The sequence below is a fragment of the Phocoena sinus genome, chromosome 2, assembly GCF_008692025.1.
Source record: "Phocoena sinus isolate mPhoSin1 chromosome 2, mPhoSin1.pri, whole genome shotgun sequence".
Classification (NCBI taxonomy): Eukaryota; Metazoa; Chordata; class Mammalia; order Artiodactyla; family Phocoenidae; genus Phocoena; species Phocoena sinus.
The window spans coordinates 16,333,392-16,352,762 of NC_045764.1; the positions used below are offsets into that span (position 1 = coordinate 16,333,392).

General features: G+C 35.5%; 1 protein-coding gene across 31 annotated transcripts in view; it reads left to right on the forward strand.

Annotated features, from left to right (window-relative positions):
- The window catches only part of CCDC7 (coiled-coil domain containing 7), a 295,714-nt gene that overhangs the window by 69,137 nt on the left and 207,206 nt on the right, over positions 1-19,371 (forward strand). For all 31 annotated transcript variants that reach the window (XM_032621413.1, XM_032621412.1, XM_032621420.1 and 28 more), the window contains one exon: positions 6,074-6,128. In XM_032621413.1, the coding sequence (XP_032477304.1) occupies positions 6,074-6,128 (55 nt within the window). The remainder of the gene's footprint in view (positions 1-6,073; positions 6,129-19,371) is intronic.

Genomic DNA, 19,371 nt, shown 5'->3' on the forward strand with positions numbered 1-19,371 from the left:
ATTGTAAAGTGGCCTTACCAAGAGAATATTTTCTTTACTAATATAAAATAACTTGTGCAGTTGGAATTTGCTTGATCAAACCCTCATATAAATATGTAGCTTATTAACAAAACTATGAATTCAAACTTTATAGAGTTCCACAAATTCTGAAAAGAAATTCATCAGACAAATGGCCTTTTCTTGAGAAAAGAAAAGATGACCAGAGAAGAAAAAATGACCAATGTACTTTGGAAATCCTTTTCCCATCTCAACGTACCATATTTTAATCATACCAACGAGATGTCAGTTTGAGAAATGTTATTCAATTATTTATCATTTAACCTTTATCAATTTTATAGCTTTTAAAAATATGAATTTCTTATGAAATTTTACTTTCTTTTTTATGCAAGTATAATTGGCTTATTATATTAGTTACAGGTATATGACACAGTAATTTGATATTTTAATACATTACAAATTGATCACCATGATAAGTCTGTCGCCACACAAAGTTATTATGATGTTAATGACTATATTCCCTATGCTATACATTACACCCCATGACTTATTGATTTTATAACTGGCATTTTGTATTTCTTTATCTCCCTTACCTATTTAAATTATTCCCCTTCCCTCCTCCCCTCTGGAAACCACCAGTTTGTTCTCTGTACCTATGAGTTTGCTTCTGTTTTGCTATGTTTGTTCATTTGTTTTTTAGATTCCATATATAAGTGAAATCATACAGTATTTGTCTCTTTGTCTGACAATCCATGTTGTCGCAGATGGCAAGATTTCATTCTTTTTGTTGGTTGAGTTATATTACAACATATATATGGTATCTATATCTATATCTGTATATACACACATACATACCACATCTTCTTTAGCCATTCATCTATTGATGGGTACTTAGGTTACTTCCATATCTTGGCATTTATAAATAATGATGCAATGAACATAGGGGTGCATGTATTTTTTGGGGATAGTGTTTTTGTTTTCTTTGAAAAAATACCCAGAAGTGGACTTGATGGATCATATGGTAGTATTATTTTTAATTGTTTGAAGAACTCCCATACTTTTTTTTGTAGTGACTGCACCAGTTTACATTTCCACCAACAAAGCACCAAGGGTTCCTTTTTCTCCACATCCTTGCAACACTTGTTATTTGTTGTCTTTTTGATAATAGCCATCCTGACAGGTGTAAGGTGATATCTCATTGAGGGTTTTTTTTTTTCTTTCTTTTTTTTTTTGTGGTACACAGGCCTCTCACTGTTGTGGCCTCTCCCGTTGCGGAGCACAGGCTCCGGACGCACAGGCTCAGCGGCCATGGCTCACGGGCCCAGCCGCTCCGCGGCACGTGGGATCTTCCCCGACCGGGGCACGAACCCATGTCCCCTGTATCGGCAGGCGGACTCTCAACCACTGCGCCACCAGGGAAGCCCCTCATTGAGGTTTTAATTTGCATTTCCCTGGTGATTAGTAATGTTGAGCATCTTTTCATGCACCTGTTGGCCATCTAGACACCTTGTTTGGAAAAATGTCTATTCAGGTTCTCTGCCATTTTAAAATCAGATTTTTTGGTTTTTTTGATGTTAAGTTGTAGGAGTTCTTTGTATTTGGATATTAACTCCTTATCACATGTATCATTTGGGAATATCTTCTCCCATATAGTACGCTGACTCTTCATTCTGTTGATAGTTTGCTTTGCTGTGCAAAAGCTTTTTCCAGTTTGATGTAGTTCCATTTGTTTATTTTTCCTTTTGTTTCTCTTGCCTGAGGAGACATATACCAAAAATATGGCTAACACCAATGTTAAAGAGTGTACCACTTATGTTACCTTCTAGGAGTTTTATGGTTGCAGGCCTTATAGTTAAGTCTTTAATCCACTTTGAGTTTACTTTTGTATATGGTGTGAGAATGTAGTTCAGTTTGATTCTTCTACAATACATGTTGCTGTTCAGTTTTCCCAACATCATTAATTGAAGAGGCTGCCTTTTTCACATTGTATATTCTTGCCTCCATTGTCTTAGATTCATTGACCATATATGTATGAATTTATTTCTGGGCTCTCTACTCTGTTTCATTGAACTGTGTGTCTGTTTTTGTCCAGTGCCATGTTTTGATTACTGTATCTTTGTAGTATAGGTTGAAATCAGGGCACATGCTACCTCCAGCTCTGTTCTTTCTCAAGATTGTTTTGGCTATTTGGGGTCTTTTTGTGTTACCATAGAAATTTTAGAATTATTTGTTCTAGTTCTGTGAAAAATGCCATTGGTATTTTTATAGAGATTGTACTGAGTCTGTAGACTTCTTTTGGTAATATGTCATTTTAACAATGTTAATTCTTCCACTCCATAAGCATAGAATATTTTTCCATTTGTTAATGTTATTTTTAATTTCTTTTATAACTTTCTTACAGGTTTCCAGGTTCAGGTCTTTTACCTCCTCAGTTAGATTTATCCCTAAGTACTTTATTCTTTTTGATACAATTATGAGTGGGATTGTTTTCTTAATTTCTTTTTCTGAGAGTTTGTTGTTAGTGTGTGAAACCCGAGAGATTTCTGTATATTAATTTTGTATCCTGCAACTTTACTGAGTTCACTTATTGTTTCTAATAGTCTTTTTTGGTAGCATCTTTAGGATTTTCTAAATGTAGTATCATGTCATGTGCAAACAATGACAGTTTTATTTTTTTCTTTTCCAATTTGAATTCCTTTTATATCTTTGTCTTGTCTGATTGCTGTGGCTAGGGCTTCAGTTTCAACATTATGTTGAATAAAGGTGATGGGCATCCTTGTCTTATTCTTGATGTTAGAGGAAATGTTTTCAGCTTTTTCTTGTAGAATATGATGTTGGCTTTGGGTTTTTCATATAGTACCTTTATTATGTTGAGGTATGTTCCCTCTGTATCTACTTTGTTGAGAGTTTTTCTCATAAATGGATTTTGAACTTTGTCAAAAGCTTTTTCTGCATCTATGAAGATGATCATATGATATTTATTCTTTGTTTTGTTAACATGGTTTATTATGTTAGTTGATTTTTGGATGTCAAATTATCCTTGCAACCATAGTTAGAATCCCACTTGATCATGGTGTATGATCCTTTTAATGTATTGTTGAATTTGGTTTGCTAATATTTTGTTGAGGATTTTTGCATCTATATTTATCAGTGATATTGATTTGTAACTTTCCTTTTTTGTGGTGTCTCTATCTGGTTTTCATATCAGGGTGATGCTTGTCTAAGAATGAGTTCAGAGTGTTCCCTCCTCTTTAAATTTTTTGAATAGTTAGAGAAGGGTAAGTGTTAACTCTTTCTTAATGGTTGTTAGAACTCACCTTTGAATTGATCTGGTCATGGACTTTGGTTCATTGGGAGTTTTTTGATTAATGATTCAATTTCATTTCTGGTAATCACTCTGTTCATATTTTCTGTTTCTTCCTGATTCAGTCTTGGGAAATTGTACATTTCTAGGAATTTATCCATTTTTTCTAGGTTGTCCATTTATTGTATACCGAGGTCCAGCCTCAGCAGAACAGGATTGCCTGAGGGGAGACGGAGTCGGCGAGGACAGAAGACACAACACCTCTTAGGATGCAGGAATTCTGACAAGCTTTATTGCACACACTATACTTTTTTTTATACTTTCAAAACAATAAACTGATTTTAGTTTATTACTTTATCAATCATCACCATCATTTTCTCAGACCAAAAAGAACCTTTTACATAAGCCTTTCACATACGCAGTTTACATAATTTTCTTATTATATCTGTAATTATCCCTTGTGATTGAGAGCATTTGTCCCTTGTGGCTAAAAACGTCCTTTGTGGTTTCCTCAAAATTCTCAAAAGTCGTCATGTCCTTTTCCTTGGTTCGCTTTGCTTCAGTGCTTTACTCCCACATACTCTGCGTCAGCGCCCTTTTCTTTGTACGTTTCGCCTCAGTGGTGCAGGTAAAAAGCCTTGTCACGTCTCACTCTTGGCTTAACCTAAAGACTCTTAAAGCTTTTTAATATTTAATCATCATTAAATCAAAAGCATTTCATCAAAGCATTCTTAAAACTTCTTAATTTTATTTATATACATTTTCATAGAACACGAAAATATATACTAACAGGTGGACACAATGTATGTGGCCACTCACTACACGTACGGGGAAGCCAAAGCGGTGGGTTTGGGGGCCATGGTGGTGAACATTGAATCTTTAATCTAGACTTTAGATCTTCCTAAAAATATTTACAATAGATCTATTGTCCCTTATACTTATTAATATAAAACCCAGGTTTACAATTTAACTTTAACGTTGCAGCTGTATGTTCCATTAAAAAGTGTTTCATCATAACTTTATTTCTTATTAAACTTCCCTTGTGCCAATACCAATGTACTCCAAATATATCTTGCACTCCCCATTTTGGTCATATATCATCTAACTTTTCCATTAACGTAGGCTGTTGCAATATAAACATTCCTATAGCATTACTTTTAATCCAATATGCAGGTCAATAAGTAGGAACAGCTGGTGTAGTTGGAGGGGGATTTTTAGGTTTTTCCCACTTTACTCTATATAGAAGCCTTTCTTTAAATCCCCCATGAGTAATGGGAATATTAGTACTAATACAAGCAAATACTCAGAGCTTTTATTATATACATGGGAAATTGAGGGAATCCACGCTGTGGGAAGCTTTGCTTTCCCATGACGTACATACCCGTGCCTGCCATGCAAGCACTATTGTTCTCAGCCTTGCTGAGGCACAGCAGCACTTTTCAGGGTCTCAGCCTTGCTGAGGCCCAGCAGTACTTTTCAGGGGTCTCAGCTTTGCTGAGACCCAGCAATACTCTTCAGGTGGCTCTCCACAATTGTATATAATTGTTTGTACTAATCTCTTATGTATTTCTGTGGTGTCAGTTGTAATTTCTCTTTCATTTTTTATTTTATTTATTTGGGACCGCTCTTTCTTTTTTTCTTGTTTAATCTGGATAAAGTTTTGTCAGTTTTGTTTAACTTTTCAAAACCAGCTTGTAGTTTCCTTGACCTCTTTTATATTTTCTTTTAGTCTTTATTTGATTTATTTTTGTTCCGATCTGTATTATTTATTTTCTTTTACTAATTTTGGGCTTTATTTGTTCTTCTCTTTCTAATTCCTTTAGGTGTAAGGTGAGATTGTTTATTTGAGATTTTGTGTGTTTGTTTCCTGAGGTAGGGTGCCAGATCCTGCCTCATGTGGTGGTTGCTGGCCTGCTGGTGGGCAGGGCTGGGTACCCAGGCTGGGGGTCAGGGGCTCCTTGGGCTAGTGTCAGCCTGCTGGTGAGTGGGTAAGCCCCTGGTACTAATAGTCTAGAGGGAGGATTCCAAAATGGTGCTTGAGAGCACCTTGTCCTCATGGTAGAATGAGCTCCCCAAAATGGGTGTTGCCAGCCTTTGTGTCCCCAAGGGGAGTCCCAGTTGCCTCCTACCTCTCCAGGAGGCTCTCCAAAATCAGCAAATGGGTCTGACCCTGGCTCCTTTTAAATTACCACCACTACGCTGGGACTCAGCATGTGAGATTTTGCATGTCTCAGAAGAGTGGGATCTACGTTTCCTGCAGCCCTCCTGCTCTCCAATATGCAAGCCCTGTTGGCCTTCACAGGCCAACAGGGCTTACATATTGTTCTTGGGGCTCATCTTCTCACTGTTGGACCCCTGGGGTAGGGAGTCTGATGTGGAGCTCAGACCCCTCACTCCTTGGGGGAGAACAACTGCAATTGTGATTATCCTCCCATTTGTGAGTCACCTACCCAGGAATGTGGGTCTTCACTATACTGAGTCTTTACCCCTCCTATCCATCTCATTGTGGTTACTTCTTAATATCTTTACTTGTGGACAGTCTTTTCTGGTAGTCTTCATGTCATTCTCATCAATAGTTGCTCTGTAAATAGTTGTAATTTTGGTGTGCCTGTGGGAGGAGGTAAATTTGGGGTCTTCCTACTCCATCATTTTGGGTGCACCTCTCAAAATTTCATTTCTTTAAAATGGTTTAAGTACTCATCAAGAAAGCAACGTAGTCATGCAAATATCATAAAATATCATGATATATTTAAAAACATTTTTTTTTTTCAGGAAGAAGTCTATAGTGAAAGAGCTTAAAGTAAAAGAAGATATGCCTCAAGTCCAGGTAACACAGAATCTCTCTCTGTGCATCTAAATGTGATTAATAAGGCTCTGATAATTGTATATATAGACAATATTAGTATGTATATGAATATAGGTGTGTATGTATGTGTGTTTGTGAGTGTATATGTGTACTAAATTTCTTCCTAAGATACTTCTTTCTTGTCAGTTGACTTTTCTCAGCAAGTTTCGAAAACCAAATGTTAAATTTAGACACACTTACTGTCAAGGTTATGAAAATTACCATAGTTCACTCAATTATAGGCAGTATCATGGAGGAAAGAACATCATATTATGAGTCAGAGCAGACTTACTAGTTAAGTGACATTAGACAAGTCCCTTTAACCTACTTGAACTTCATATTTTTCATCACTAAAATGGGTAAAACAATAACTTCCCTATCTATTTTAAGAAGGTATAAGAGATGCAAGAAGCAAATAGGAAAAATTTTCAGAGATTGTAAATATAGCCCACTCTTTTTTATGTGATCCAATGAAAAGAATACAAGTAACCCTTTGTTTCATCTTGTCTTTGGTAAACTTTCTTTTGCTACAAGTTAACTTCTTAACTATCAGAGCGTCATGTCACCCATTTGGTCACTCTCATCCCATGAGTGGCTGGACTTAAGTGTCCTACAAGTATGTACCTGCATGATTCAAGAATCAAATAACATAAATTTGCAAAGAAAATGAGAGTACTGCTTGAAATACTGAATATAAAATGAACAACTTTATGGTATTAGTTTTCTATTTCTGCATAACAAGTTACCTCACATTTTGCAGCTTAAAACAATTTAAATTGTCTCATAGTTTTGAATGGCTTAGGAGTCTGAGCATGGCTAATCTGTGTCCTATGCTCAAGGCCTCACCATACAGCAGTCAAGGCGTTGGCTAGGCTCTGCTTTTTTTGGTCACTTGGGGTCCTCTTCCAAGCTTAAGTAGATGTGGCAAATTTCAGTTCTGTGCAGTTGTAGGACTGGGGCATTTAGCCATGTGGCCTTCTCCATAAGCAGTTTACATTATAACATCTCACTTCTTCTTTAAGGCCAGCAAAGAGTCTCTCTTTCTTGCTAAGACAGTCTCATGCAATATAATATGATCATAAGAGTGACACCTTATCACCTCAGCTATATAGTTGATCCTTGAACGACATGGAGGTTAGGAATGCCATCCCCTCCCTCACAGTTGAAAATTTGCATACTGCTATCTCTGCCTCAAAAACAAAGGAATTGATAAATGACTCACCAAAGGGCAGGAAGGCAAAACAGCTAGGGTAGAGTCAGGACTCAAACCCTAGTTATTTTATTTTATTATTTTTTTTGCGGTACGCGGGCCTCTCACTGTTGTGGCCTCTTCCGTTGCAGAGCACAGGCTCCGGATGCGCAGGCTCAGTGGCATGGCTCATGGGCCCAGCCGCTCCGTGGCATGTGGGATCTTCCCAGACCGGGGCATGAACCTGTGTCCCCTGCATCGGCAGGTGGACTCTCAACCACTGCGCCACCAGGGAAGCCCCAAACCCTAGTTCTTTTGATTCCACATATTGTGATCTCTAATCGAACACACTTTTCCCTATATGTAGTTGATATAAAGATCTGTAAAATGAAAATATAGGTACAGTATTCATTGAAAAATATCCTTGTATAAGTGGACCCAGGCAGTTCAAACCCATGCTGTTCACAGGTCAAATATATAATACAGTCTAGTAAGTGGATTGGCATCTCATCACTGTGCAATATTCTGTTGGCTAAAAGCAAGTCACAGGTTGTATTCACACTAAAAGGAGTGGATTATACAGAGCATAACTTTAGGGATGGAGATCATGGAGGCCATTTTAGAATTCTGCCTACCATACCAGGTGATTTTATATAGAACAGCATTTTGTGTGTATTTTAAAAACATTTATTATAATTCCATTTTTTAATTAATATTGTAAGTCTTGAAACTAGTGTTTTAGTTCATTTGGGCCATGTCTTAGTCCCTTCAGACTGCTTTAACAAAATGTCAGGGATTGGGTAGCTTATAAACAAAAGAAATTTATTTCTAACAGTTCTGGGGGCTAGATGTTCAAAATCAGAGTACCAGCATGATGGGGTGAGGGTCCTCTTCTGGCTTTCAGAATTCTTGTATTCTCATATGGCAGAAGGAGAGCTTTCTCAGGCCCCTTTTATAAGGGCGTTAATCTCATTCATGAAGGCTCTGCCCTCATGACCTAATCACCTCCCAAAGGCTTTGCCTCCTAATATGATCACAGTGGGCATTAGGATTTCAACATAATGAATTTGGGGGCAGGACACAAACATTTGGACCATAGCAGGCTTCTGTAACAAAATACTTTAGACTGGGTAGCTTAAATAACAAACATTTATTTCTCACAGTTCTGGAGGTAGGGAAGTCCAAAGATCAAGTCACCAGCAGATTTGGTGTCCAGTGAGAACCTGATTCCCGGTTCATAGATGGCCATATTCTTGCTGTGTCTTTACATGGCAGAAATGGCAAAGGAGCTCTCTAGAATCTCTTTTATAGGGTGCTAATTCCATTCATGAGAGTACCACCCTCATGACCTATTCATCTTCTAGTGGCTCCACCTCCAAATACCATTACATTAGGGATTAGATTTCAGTATATGAATTTTGGGGGGCACAAGCATTCAATTTGTCGCAGATAGTGTCATTTAAATTTTTTTTCTGAATTTAAAATTAAAATTTTCTGTGTGGGTATAATTTGTTCTGGAGAAGGTCTGTGGATTTAATGAGAATTTTAAAGGAATTTGGGAATTTATCTCCCTCCTCCAAAACTCCATTATGAACTATCACTGATCTAGACCATTTTACAGAGACCAATAGAAGCTAAAATGTGACTTGCTTAGTTTAGAGAACAAATTGGTACTGAAATCTGAACTGCAAACATGGCTCTCTTAATCCTGCTTAGCATTTGCAATTATAGTCAGTCCTTGAACAACATGGGTTTGTGCTGTGAGGGCCCACTTACACATGGATTTTTTCCAATAAATATGTACTGTAGTACTACACAATCTGTGGTTGGTTGAATCTGCAGGTGTGGAACCATGTATACAAAGGGCCAGCTGTAAATTTATATGTGGATTTTCCATTGGGTGGGTTCCTGTAACCCCCATGTTTTTCAAGGGTCAGTTATAGGGAAAATGTATTCGGTTTTGCTTCCTCAGGCAGGCATGGGTATTAGAATCAGTTGGTATTATTATCTATCTGTCCAAGTAAGTATAATGTTTGTAAAATTTTTTAATAAGTCATGTAAAACTATATTTTAGTTTTTTTACATGACATAGTTTTTTTATTAGTTGTTCATTAGGGTATGGATTGGATTTTGCAGTCAGGGAGAACAACTAGAGAGTTTTTGCAATAATTTAACTCAGTGATAAACTAGTTAATTATAAGTTAAATGTATTAAGATAGAAATGTAAATAACATTTCTTATAATCCAAATTTTACTGTTGCCAAATGGAAAGGTTTAATTTTATAAAAATATTAATCCCTTAAAATTAATAAATTTACTGCATTTCTAGTCAGAATTCAAAAAGGACTTTTTTAAAAGGGAGAAATGATTTGAAGATTATGTAGAATTTACCTGTAAAATTATCTAGGAGCCTTTTAAAAAATGGTAGTTCTTTGACCAGTTTCCAAATTCCTTTTGAGATTATTGGTGCATCTATTTTTGTAGTTTATATTTTCATATAAATTTATCCATTTCTAATGGTTTTTCAAGTGTACTGCTTGAATTTTACGTTATATGTTTTTTTTCTGTATCTCTATTTCTAACTTCTTTTTCCATTTACAGAAGTATTTGTTGTTTTTTTTTCCTTTCCTTTTAATCAGGTTTGTTAGGGGATTATAATTTTTATATAAAAATAGGTTTAGAGTTTCACTTAGCTATTTTACTGTTTTATTTCTTGTTGCTGTTACTGTTTGTTTTCTACTTAATTACTCTAACCTTTATTGTTATTAATTTCTTCTGCCACTTCTTGTCTTTGGTTTATTTTTAGTTTCTTTTCAAATCTGTATTAGTTATATAGGTAGTTTATTTATTTTTACATTTGTTTAATTACAGTAAACAATATTGAGGCTACACATTTTTCACTGAATACAACTTCATTTGTACTTTATAGGTGTTTGAGTTTTTCTTTGTTTCACAAAAATGTTTTTAGTTCATCTTTTCATCGTTGGTTTACCTTTTTATAGAATTAACATCAGAAAATAGTACATAGAAAGTCCATACTTTTTGAAAGTTTTAGAAGGTATATTTTGTGGTCAAGTGCATATGTTTATTTCAGTTTTCTATTACTCTATAACAAAGTACACTAATATTTAGAGGTTTACTACACCAATAGTTAATTATTTCTCATTGATTTTTGGGTTGGCTGGGCTTATCGGGATGATTCTTCTGCTCCATGTTGTCCTGGGGTCACTCATGTAGCTTCATTCAGCTTTAGAATGTTTAAGATGGCTTCCTCAAATGTCTGGTGGTAAGTGGAATGGCTAAGGGCTGAGTCTTTCTTTCATGTGGTTGATCATCATTTAGTAGTCAAGCCCATGTATCATTACACAGAAGCTGGACTCCAGTAGGTCAAAAGAAACTGCAAGACCCTTTAAGACCTGCACTCAGAAGCCTTGGAACATAATTTCCCCACATTTTACTGGTTAGGGGCCAGCCCAGACTCAAAGGGAGGGAAAATATATTCTACTTTTTGATGGGAGAAAGGGCATATATAGGTAGGGGTGGTACAAATTATAGATGGTCATTTTTGGAAATAGTCTATGATAGTCTTCCCTCTGGCTACATGTTAATATTTCTCCCACATGCAAAATGTACTCACCTCTTCCTTCTAAAATCTCATTACATTCTAGTTTTATCTTGAAGTCTAAGATCTTATCATCTATACCAGGTCTAGATATGGATGAGGCTTCTTGGCACAGCTCCTTTTGATCTGGAGATGTGTTATCTAAAAAGGCAAGTGGTGCAATCACTGAGGAAAACAGTATGAAGGTTCCTCATAAGACTGAAAATAGAACTGCCACATGATCCAGCAATTCCACTCCTGGGTATATATTCAAAGGAAACAGGAATATTAATTTAAAAGATACATGCACCCCAGTGTGTTCATAGTAGCATTATTTACAATAGCCAAAATATGGAAACATCCTAAGTGTCCATCAACATATGAATAGATATTATTGATATATATATCAATAATATATACGTGGTATATATATATATGTGTATATATATATATTTATATATAATGGAATACTATTCAATCATAAAAAAAGAATGAAAACTTGCCATTTGCAACAACATAGATGGACCTGAAGAGTATTATGCTTAGTGAAATAAGTCAGAGAAGACAAATACTGTATGTTACCATATATATTGGAAATCTAAAAAATAAACAAATAAATATAACAAAACAGAAACAGACTCACAGATATAGAGAAAAAACTAGTGTTTACCAGTGGGGGGCAGCATAGAGGTAGCGGATTGAGAGTTACAAACTACTGTGTATGAAATACATAAGCTACAAGGATATATTGTACAGCACAGGAAACGTAGCAGAAAAAAATAAACAAACAGGCAATTTATTGTATTTTTACCACCCTCCAACACATGCCTAACATGTTACTGAGAAAAGAATAAGATGACTGCAAGAGACACTATTATTCAAAAGAGGGGAAAACAGAAAGCACATGATTCAGGGCAATTCTGAAATCCAGCCAGACACTTGTCACTAGTTCTCTTGACTCTCAGGGTGGGGAAGGTACCTAGATTAGGGTCTAGTTTTGCTTCCTGGGAATGATTTCCTAATTCATTGTTATAAGTAGCCCTTGATTTTATGGTATGGTACATTGAATCCACTGTCTGACTCATCATTCTTTTTCTGTAAGAAATGACCCATGTTTGCAGTGGAATAATTCTCTTAGCCTGCTTTCTGCTCATAAAAAATTAGGGATCTGGAGATTTCATTTTGAAATGTCCCTGTCCCTTTTAGTCTAGTATGATGGTGTTTCTCTTAAAAACTGTTTTCCCTGTATGTTATTGTGGTGCATTCTTTTTTTAATTTATTTTATTGAAGTATAGTTGATTTACAGTGTGTGTTAATTTCTGCTGTACAGCAAAGTGATTCAGTTATACATATATACATACATACACACTCATATATGTATATATATTATTTTTCATATTCTTTTCCATTATGGTTTATTACAGGGTATTGAATATAGTTCCTTGTGCTGTACAGTAGGACCTAGTTATTTATTCATTCTGTATATAATAGTTTGCATCTGCTAATCCCAGACTCCCATGGCATCCCCACCCCCACCCCTTGGCAACCACAAGTCTTTTCTCTATGTTTATAGTCTGTTTCTGTTTCATAGATAAGTTCATTTGTGTCATATGTGTATTCTTTTACCCAAAAGTCAACATACATGATTCTTTCTAAGATAGATCTTATTTTACTTAAGTTGTTTTAGGCTTCTGCAGGACAGTACCCTCAAGATTATAAGTTCTTTTGTCTAATTAGGAGCATTTTTGAAGAATATTTAAATCTTTCTGAGATTTTAACAAAGGGTTTTATAGCACACCCTTGATTTGACTTTTACTCTGAAGCTACATTTCATTGTCAATACCATGGTTTTGATCTTTGTCCTAAAGTAATTTCTTTCTTTGAGAATTTTTTTTGAGAACGAGAGATAGTGTCCTGGACCCTCTATATATTTTCTAATTTTTGCTTTAAAATTGATCAGTTCTTTCTTTAACTCTTCTTTCTTCTTTCAGTACCTTATTATATATCCAACCCTAATATAAGCGAAACAGTTCTTTTATCATTCTGGCTGGAAATTTCCTCAGCCACATCCACAAGTTTAGTAGGTATCTTTTTAACCTTGCAAGTTACTCCAGCCCCGAGTTTTGTGAGTTGTTCTGTCACTGTGTAAAAGAGTTCCTTCCCCCCTTTCCAGCCCCCAGTATCAGTTTTCCAACCTCACTGCCTTTTATAGCCTCCACTAACAGATTGTTTGCCATTCCTCCAGGCTTCACCTATAGCCTTCTTCCTACTTTTCTGGTATCCAACAATAGCGTCTTTCCCACCCTTCAACTTCTGCTTACCTGCTGGACCCAAAGCCAGTGCTAAATGTTTTTAGTTTTTGTTGTTGCATCACCTTGCTTGCAGGTGTTTCTATTACTGCATATCAAACTACCCCCAAATTTAGTGAATTAAAACAGTAATGGTTTATTATTTCTCACAATTCATGGGTTTGCTGCACTCAGCTGGGCAGTGTCTCTGTTTGATGTCATGTTGCTTAAGGTCTGTCAAGTGGCTGCATTCATGTGGGAGCTCAGCTAGAGCTAGAAATGTCCAAGATAGTTTTTCTCACATGTCTGTTGCCCTGTCATTCACTAGTCTAGCCCAAGCTTCTTTATATGGTGACTGGGAACCGAGCAGACAAAAGCAAAAACAGTTAAGCTTGTTACAGGCTGGGATTATAAACCCTTGAAGTTTTTTCAGCTTATTCTGTAAGGAAGTCCTAGTCATTAGGCTAGTCCGTATTCAGGGGGAGGAGTGGCATAGAGTAGGAGAAATTGTCTGCAGCCATTTATGAAAGTAATCCAACACAATATTCAGTTTTTGTAAATGTTCTAATGACATAGTGCACATTTTCTATTGCTAGATATACCAGTCGACTTTTCCTTAATAACAAATTGCTCCAAAACTTAGTGATTTAAAATAGCAGATAGTCATTGTTTCTCTTAGTGGCTGGATAGGTGTTCTCTCTGGGCAGGCATGGTATGTATGGAATCCCAGCTGGGGCATCTAGGACAGATAGGACCTCTTTTAGTCTTATCTTCCAGGAGACCAGCCCTGGGTAGTCTACAGAAGGATTCTCAGTAGAAAGAGAACAAAACAAAGCTGGAAGACTTTCTTGAGGCCTAAACTCAGACCTCAGATAGTGCTATTTGCATTGCATCCTATTGGCCAAAGCAAGTCACAGGCTAGCCTATTTTCAAGGGGTGAAGAAATAGATTTCACCTTTGGGAGCTACTGCAGAGAATTTATGGCTATTTGTAGTCTACCACAGTGGGGTATATATTTTTTCCCTTTCTTTCTGTCCTCCTCTTATTTTCTCTCTTTACAAAATTCAATTACATCTAGGTTATTTTAATTCTCTGTACCTTTATTAGTTAGAAAATAGGCTAGACTGCTATATAAAGAGATCCCATATAGTTCAATGGCTTAAACAAGATAGAATATTATTTTCCTCTCATTGAAAGTTTGGGTAAGTGGTTTCAGGTGGGTATAATAGTTTGATGTTTCTGGGACCCCGTCTCTTTACTTCTTGCTCTTATTTCTCATTGAAGTCTAGAAATTTTTTTTTTTTTTTTTTTTTTTTTAATGCGTTACGCAGGCCTCTCACTGTTGTGGCCTCTCCCGTTGCGGAGGACAGGCTCCGGACGCGCAGGCTCAGCGGCCATGGCTCACGGGCCCAGCCGCTCCGCGGCATGTGGGATCCTCCCAGACCGGGGCACGAACCCGTGTCCCCTGCATCGGCAGGCGGACTCTCAACCACTGCGCCACCAGGGAAGCCCCTAGAAATTTTTATTACATCTTAAATTTTAAAATTTATCTCAAGGAAGTTTTATTTACCTATTTATTTTATTATTGTTTATCTTTCTTCTTCTTTTTATCCCTCTGGAACTGATATTTCAATATTATAATTCCTAGGTATGTTCTTTTATTTTTCCCCTTTCATTTCTCCTGAAGCAATTTGTATATGTATGTTTGTGGGGTTTTTTTAAAATTATAGTTGATGTACAGTATTATGACAGTTTCATGGGAGCTACATGGTGATTCCACATTTACATACATTATGAAATGATCACCATGATAAGTCTATTAACCACCTGTCCCCACACAAAGTTATTACAATGTTATTTACCATATTCCTTCAGTGTATGTAACATTCCCCATGGCTAATTTATTTTTTAACTGGAGGTTTGTATCTCTTGATACCCTTCACCTATTTCACTCCCCCCAACCTGGTAATCACCAATTTGTTCTTTGTATCCAAGTCTGTTTTCATTTCATTTTATTTTGTCTGTTTGTTTTGTTTTTTAGATGATAATATAAGTGAGATCATATGGTATTTGTCTTTCTCTGTCTGACTTATTTCACTTAGTATAATACACTCTAGGTCCATCCATGTTGTTCCAAATGGCAAGATTCCATTTTTTATGGCTGGGTAATAGTCCATTGTGTATGTGTATATATGTGTGTGTGTTCATCTTGCATTTTCTTTATCCATTCATTTGTTGATGGACACTTAGTTTGCTTCCATATCTTGGCTATTGTAAATAATGCTGTAATGAACATAGGGGTGCATATATTATTTGAATTAGTGGGGTTTTTTGGCAGGGTAAATACCTAGAAGTGAAAATACTGGATCATATGGCACTTCTATTTTTAATTTTTTTGAGGAATCTCCCTGCTGTTTTCCACAGTGGCTGTACCAATTTACATTCCCACCAACAGTGTATTAGGATTCCCTTTTCTTCACATCCTTGCCAACCCTTGTTATATATATATTTATTTGTTTATTTTGGCTGCACTGTGCGGCATGTGGGATATTAGTTCCCCAACCAGGCATTGAACCTGTGCCCCTTGCAGTGGAAGTGTGGAGTGTTAACCACTGCATTGCCAGGGATATCCCCAACCCTTGTTATTTCTTGTCTTTTTGATGATCATTCTGACAGGTATAAGGGAGTATCTCACTGTGGTTTTTGTGTGTATTTTCCAGATGATTAGTGATGTTGAGCATCTTTTCATGAACTGATTGGCTATCTGTATATCTTCTTTGGAAGAATGTCTTTTTAGGTACTCTGCCCATTTTTTTAATAGATTGTTTGTCTTTTTGATATTGACTTGTATGAGTTCTTTGTGTATTTTGGATATTTACCCCTTATCCGATATATCATTTGCAAATATCTTCTCCCATTCAGTAGATAGCCTTATTGTTTTGTTGATACCTTCACTTTGCAGAAGCTTTTTAGTTTAATGTAATTTCGTTTGTTTATTTTTGCTTTTGTTTCCCTTCCCTGAGGAGACATATACAAAAAATGTGGCTAAGAGCAGTTTCAAAGAGGTTACTGTCTATGTTTTCTTCTAGAAGTTTTATGGTTTCAGGTCTTACATTTATGCCTTTAATCCATTTCAGGTGGATTTTTTGGTATATGGTGTGAATAATAGTCCAGTTTGACTCTTATTCCATGCAGCTGTCCAGTATTCCAAACACCAGTTATTGAAGAGGCAGTCTTTTCCTCATTGTATATTCTTGCTTCCTTTGTCATAGATTAGTTGCCCATATAAGTGTGGCTTTAGTTTGGGGCTCTCTGTTCAGTTCCATTGATCTATGTGTCTGTTTTTGCTCCAGTACCATCCTGTTTTAATTAGTATAGCTTTGTAGTACAGTTTGAAATCAGGGGATGTGATACCTCCAGCTTATTCTTCTTTTCTCAAGATTGTTTTGGCTATTCAGGATCTTTTATGTTACCATAGAAATCTTAGAATTATTTGTTCTTATTTGTGAAAAATGCCATTGATATTTTGATAGAGATTACATTGAACCCATTGAATTCCTGGGGTGGTATGGTCATTTTAACAATATTAATTCTTCCAATCCACGAACACAGAATATTTTTCCATTTGTGGAAATTCTTTCATCATTCTTATAAATTTCAGGGTATGAGTCTTTTATATTTTTGGTTAGATTTATTCCTAGGTATTATATTCTTTTTGAAGCAATTGTAATTAACATTGTTTTCTTAAGTTCTCTTTCTGATAGCTTGTTATTCTGTGTACTGATTTTGTATCCTGCAACCTTAATAGTTTTTTGGTGAAGTTTTTGGGGGTTTTTATAATAGTACTACATCATTTGCAAATAATGACAATTTTACTTCTTCCTTTACAATTTGGATTACTTTATTTTTCTTGCATAATTGCTCTAGCTAGGACTTCCAACACTATGTTGGATAATGTGGTGAGTATGGGCATCCTTGTCTTGTTCCTGATCTTAGAGGAAAGGCTTTTAGCTTTTCACCATTGAGTATTATGTTATCTGTATGTTTGTCATACATAGCCTTTATTACATTGAGGTACATTCTCTCTATACCCACTTTGTTGAAATTTTTTATCAAAAATAAATGTTGAATTTTGTCAAGTGCTTTTCTGCATCTGTTTAGATGATTATATAATATTTATTCCTTGTTTTTTTTTTAATGTGGTATATTACATTGATTGATTTTTGGATGTTAAACCATCCTAGCATCTCTGTTTGGAATCCCACTGAATCATGATGTATTATCCTTTTAATGTATTGTTGAATTTCATTTGCTAATATTTTGTAGAGAAATTTTGCATCTATGTTCATCAGTGATATTGACCTATAATTTTCTTTTTTGGAGTGTTTTTGCCTGGTTTTGGTATGGGGTAATGCTGGCTTTGTAAAGTGCATTTGGAAATGTTCCCTCCTTCTCAATTTGTTGGAGTAATTTGAGAAGGATATGTATTAACTCTTAAAACATTTGGTAGAATTCACCTGTGAAGCCATCACATTTGGAATTTTGTTGGGAGTTTTAGAATTTTTATTTCAATTTCATTATTATAAATTGGTTTATTCATATTTTCTATTTCTTTCTGATTCAGTCTTGGAAGATTGTATGTTTCTAGAAATTTTTTCTAGGTTGTCTAATTTGTTGGCATATAATTGTTCATACTGTTCTCTTATGGTTATTTGTATTTTTGCGGTGTCAATTATAATTTCTCCTCTTTAATTTCTGATTTTATTTATTTACACACTCTTTTTTTTCTTGATGATTCTGACAAAAGTTTTGTCTGTTTTGTTTTCTTTACAAAGAACCACCTCTTAGTTTCATTGGTCTTTTATGGGTTTTTTTAGCTTCTATTTCATTTATTTCTGCACTGATAATTATTATTTCCTTCCTTCTACTAACTTTTGCTTTGTTTGTTCTTTTCCTAGTTCCTTTATATATAAAGTTATATTGCTTATTTGTGATTTTTCTTGTTTCTTAAACTAGGCCTGTATTGCTGTGAATTTCCCTTTTAGAACTGCTTCTGCTGTGTCCCATAGATTTTGGAAAGTTGTTTTTCATTTTTCTTATTTCCTCTTTGATTTCTCCATTGGCACATTGGTTGTTGAAGTAGCATGTTGTTTAGTCTCCATGTGTTTGTGTTTTTATCCAGTTTTCTTCTTGTAATTAACTTCTGGTTACATACCACTGTGGTCAGAAAAAATGCTTGGTATGCTTTCATTCTGCTTACTTTTATCTAGACTTGTTTTGTGGCCTAATATGTGATCTATCCTGGAGAATGTTCCATGTGCACTTGGAAAGAATGTATATTGTTTCTTTTGAATGGAATGTTCTGTATATATCTAGTAAGTTCATCCGATTGAATGTGTCATTTAAGGCCTGTGTTTCCTTATTGATTTTTGTCTGAATTTTCTATCCATTGATGTAAGTGGGGGTATTAAAGTCCCCTACTATTATTTTATTGCTGTTTATTTCTCTCTTTATTTCTGTTAATATTTGTTTTATATATGTAGGTGCTCCAATGTTGCATGCATAAAGTTTACAAGTGTTATATTCTCTTGTTGGATTGATCTCTTTTGTTACAGTCTTTTTAAAAGTCTACTTTGTCGGATATAAGTATTGCTACCCAGCTATCTCTTTGTTTTCATTTGTATCATGTATCTTTTTCCATTCTTTCACTTCCATTTGGTAGGTTTGAGTGAGTTTCCTATAGACACATATATAATGTTTTTTTTTTTAATCCATTCAGCCACCTTATATCTTTTGAATGGAGAGTTTAGTCCTTTTACATTTAAAGTAAATTTGACATGTATGTACTTACATGTATGTTTTTTAGTTCATTATAACTTCCTGTTTGGTATTTTCTTATATTTTTTGTCTCTTTGTTGAAGGTCTCACTATGCTCATTCATTCCTTTCCTGAAATTGGTGAGCTTTTTTATGATCATTACTTTAAAATCTTTTAGGTTGAAACTCTTTTAGGTTGGTCATCTCTGTTTTATTAAGGCCTTTTTCTGGGGATTCGCCTTGGTCTATAGTGTTGAACATATATTCCTCTGTCTCTTCATTTTGCCTGTCTCTCTGTGTTTGTCTATAGGTATTAGGGGAAGTAACTACC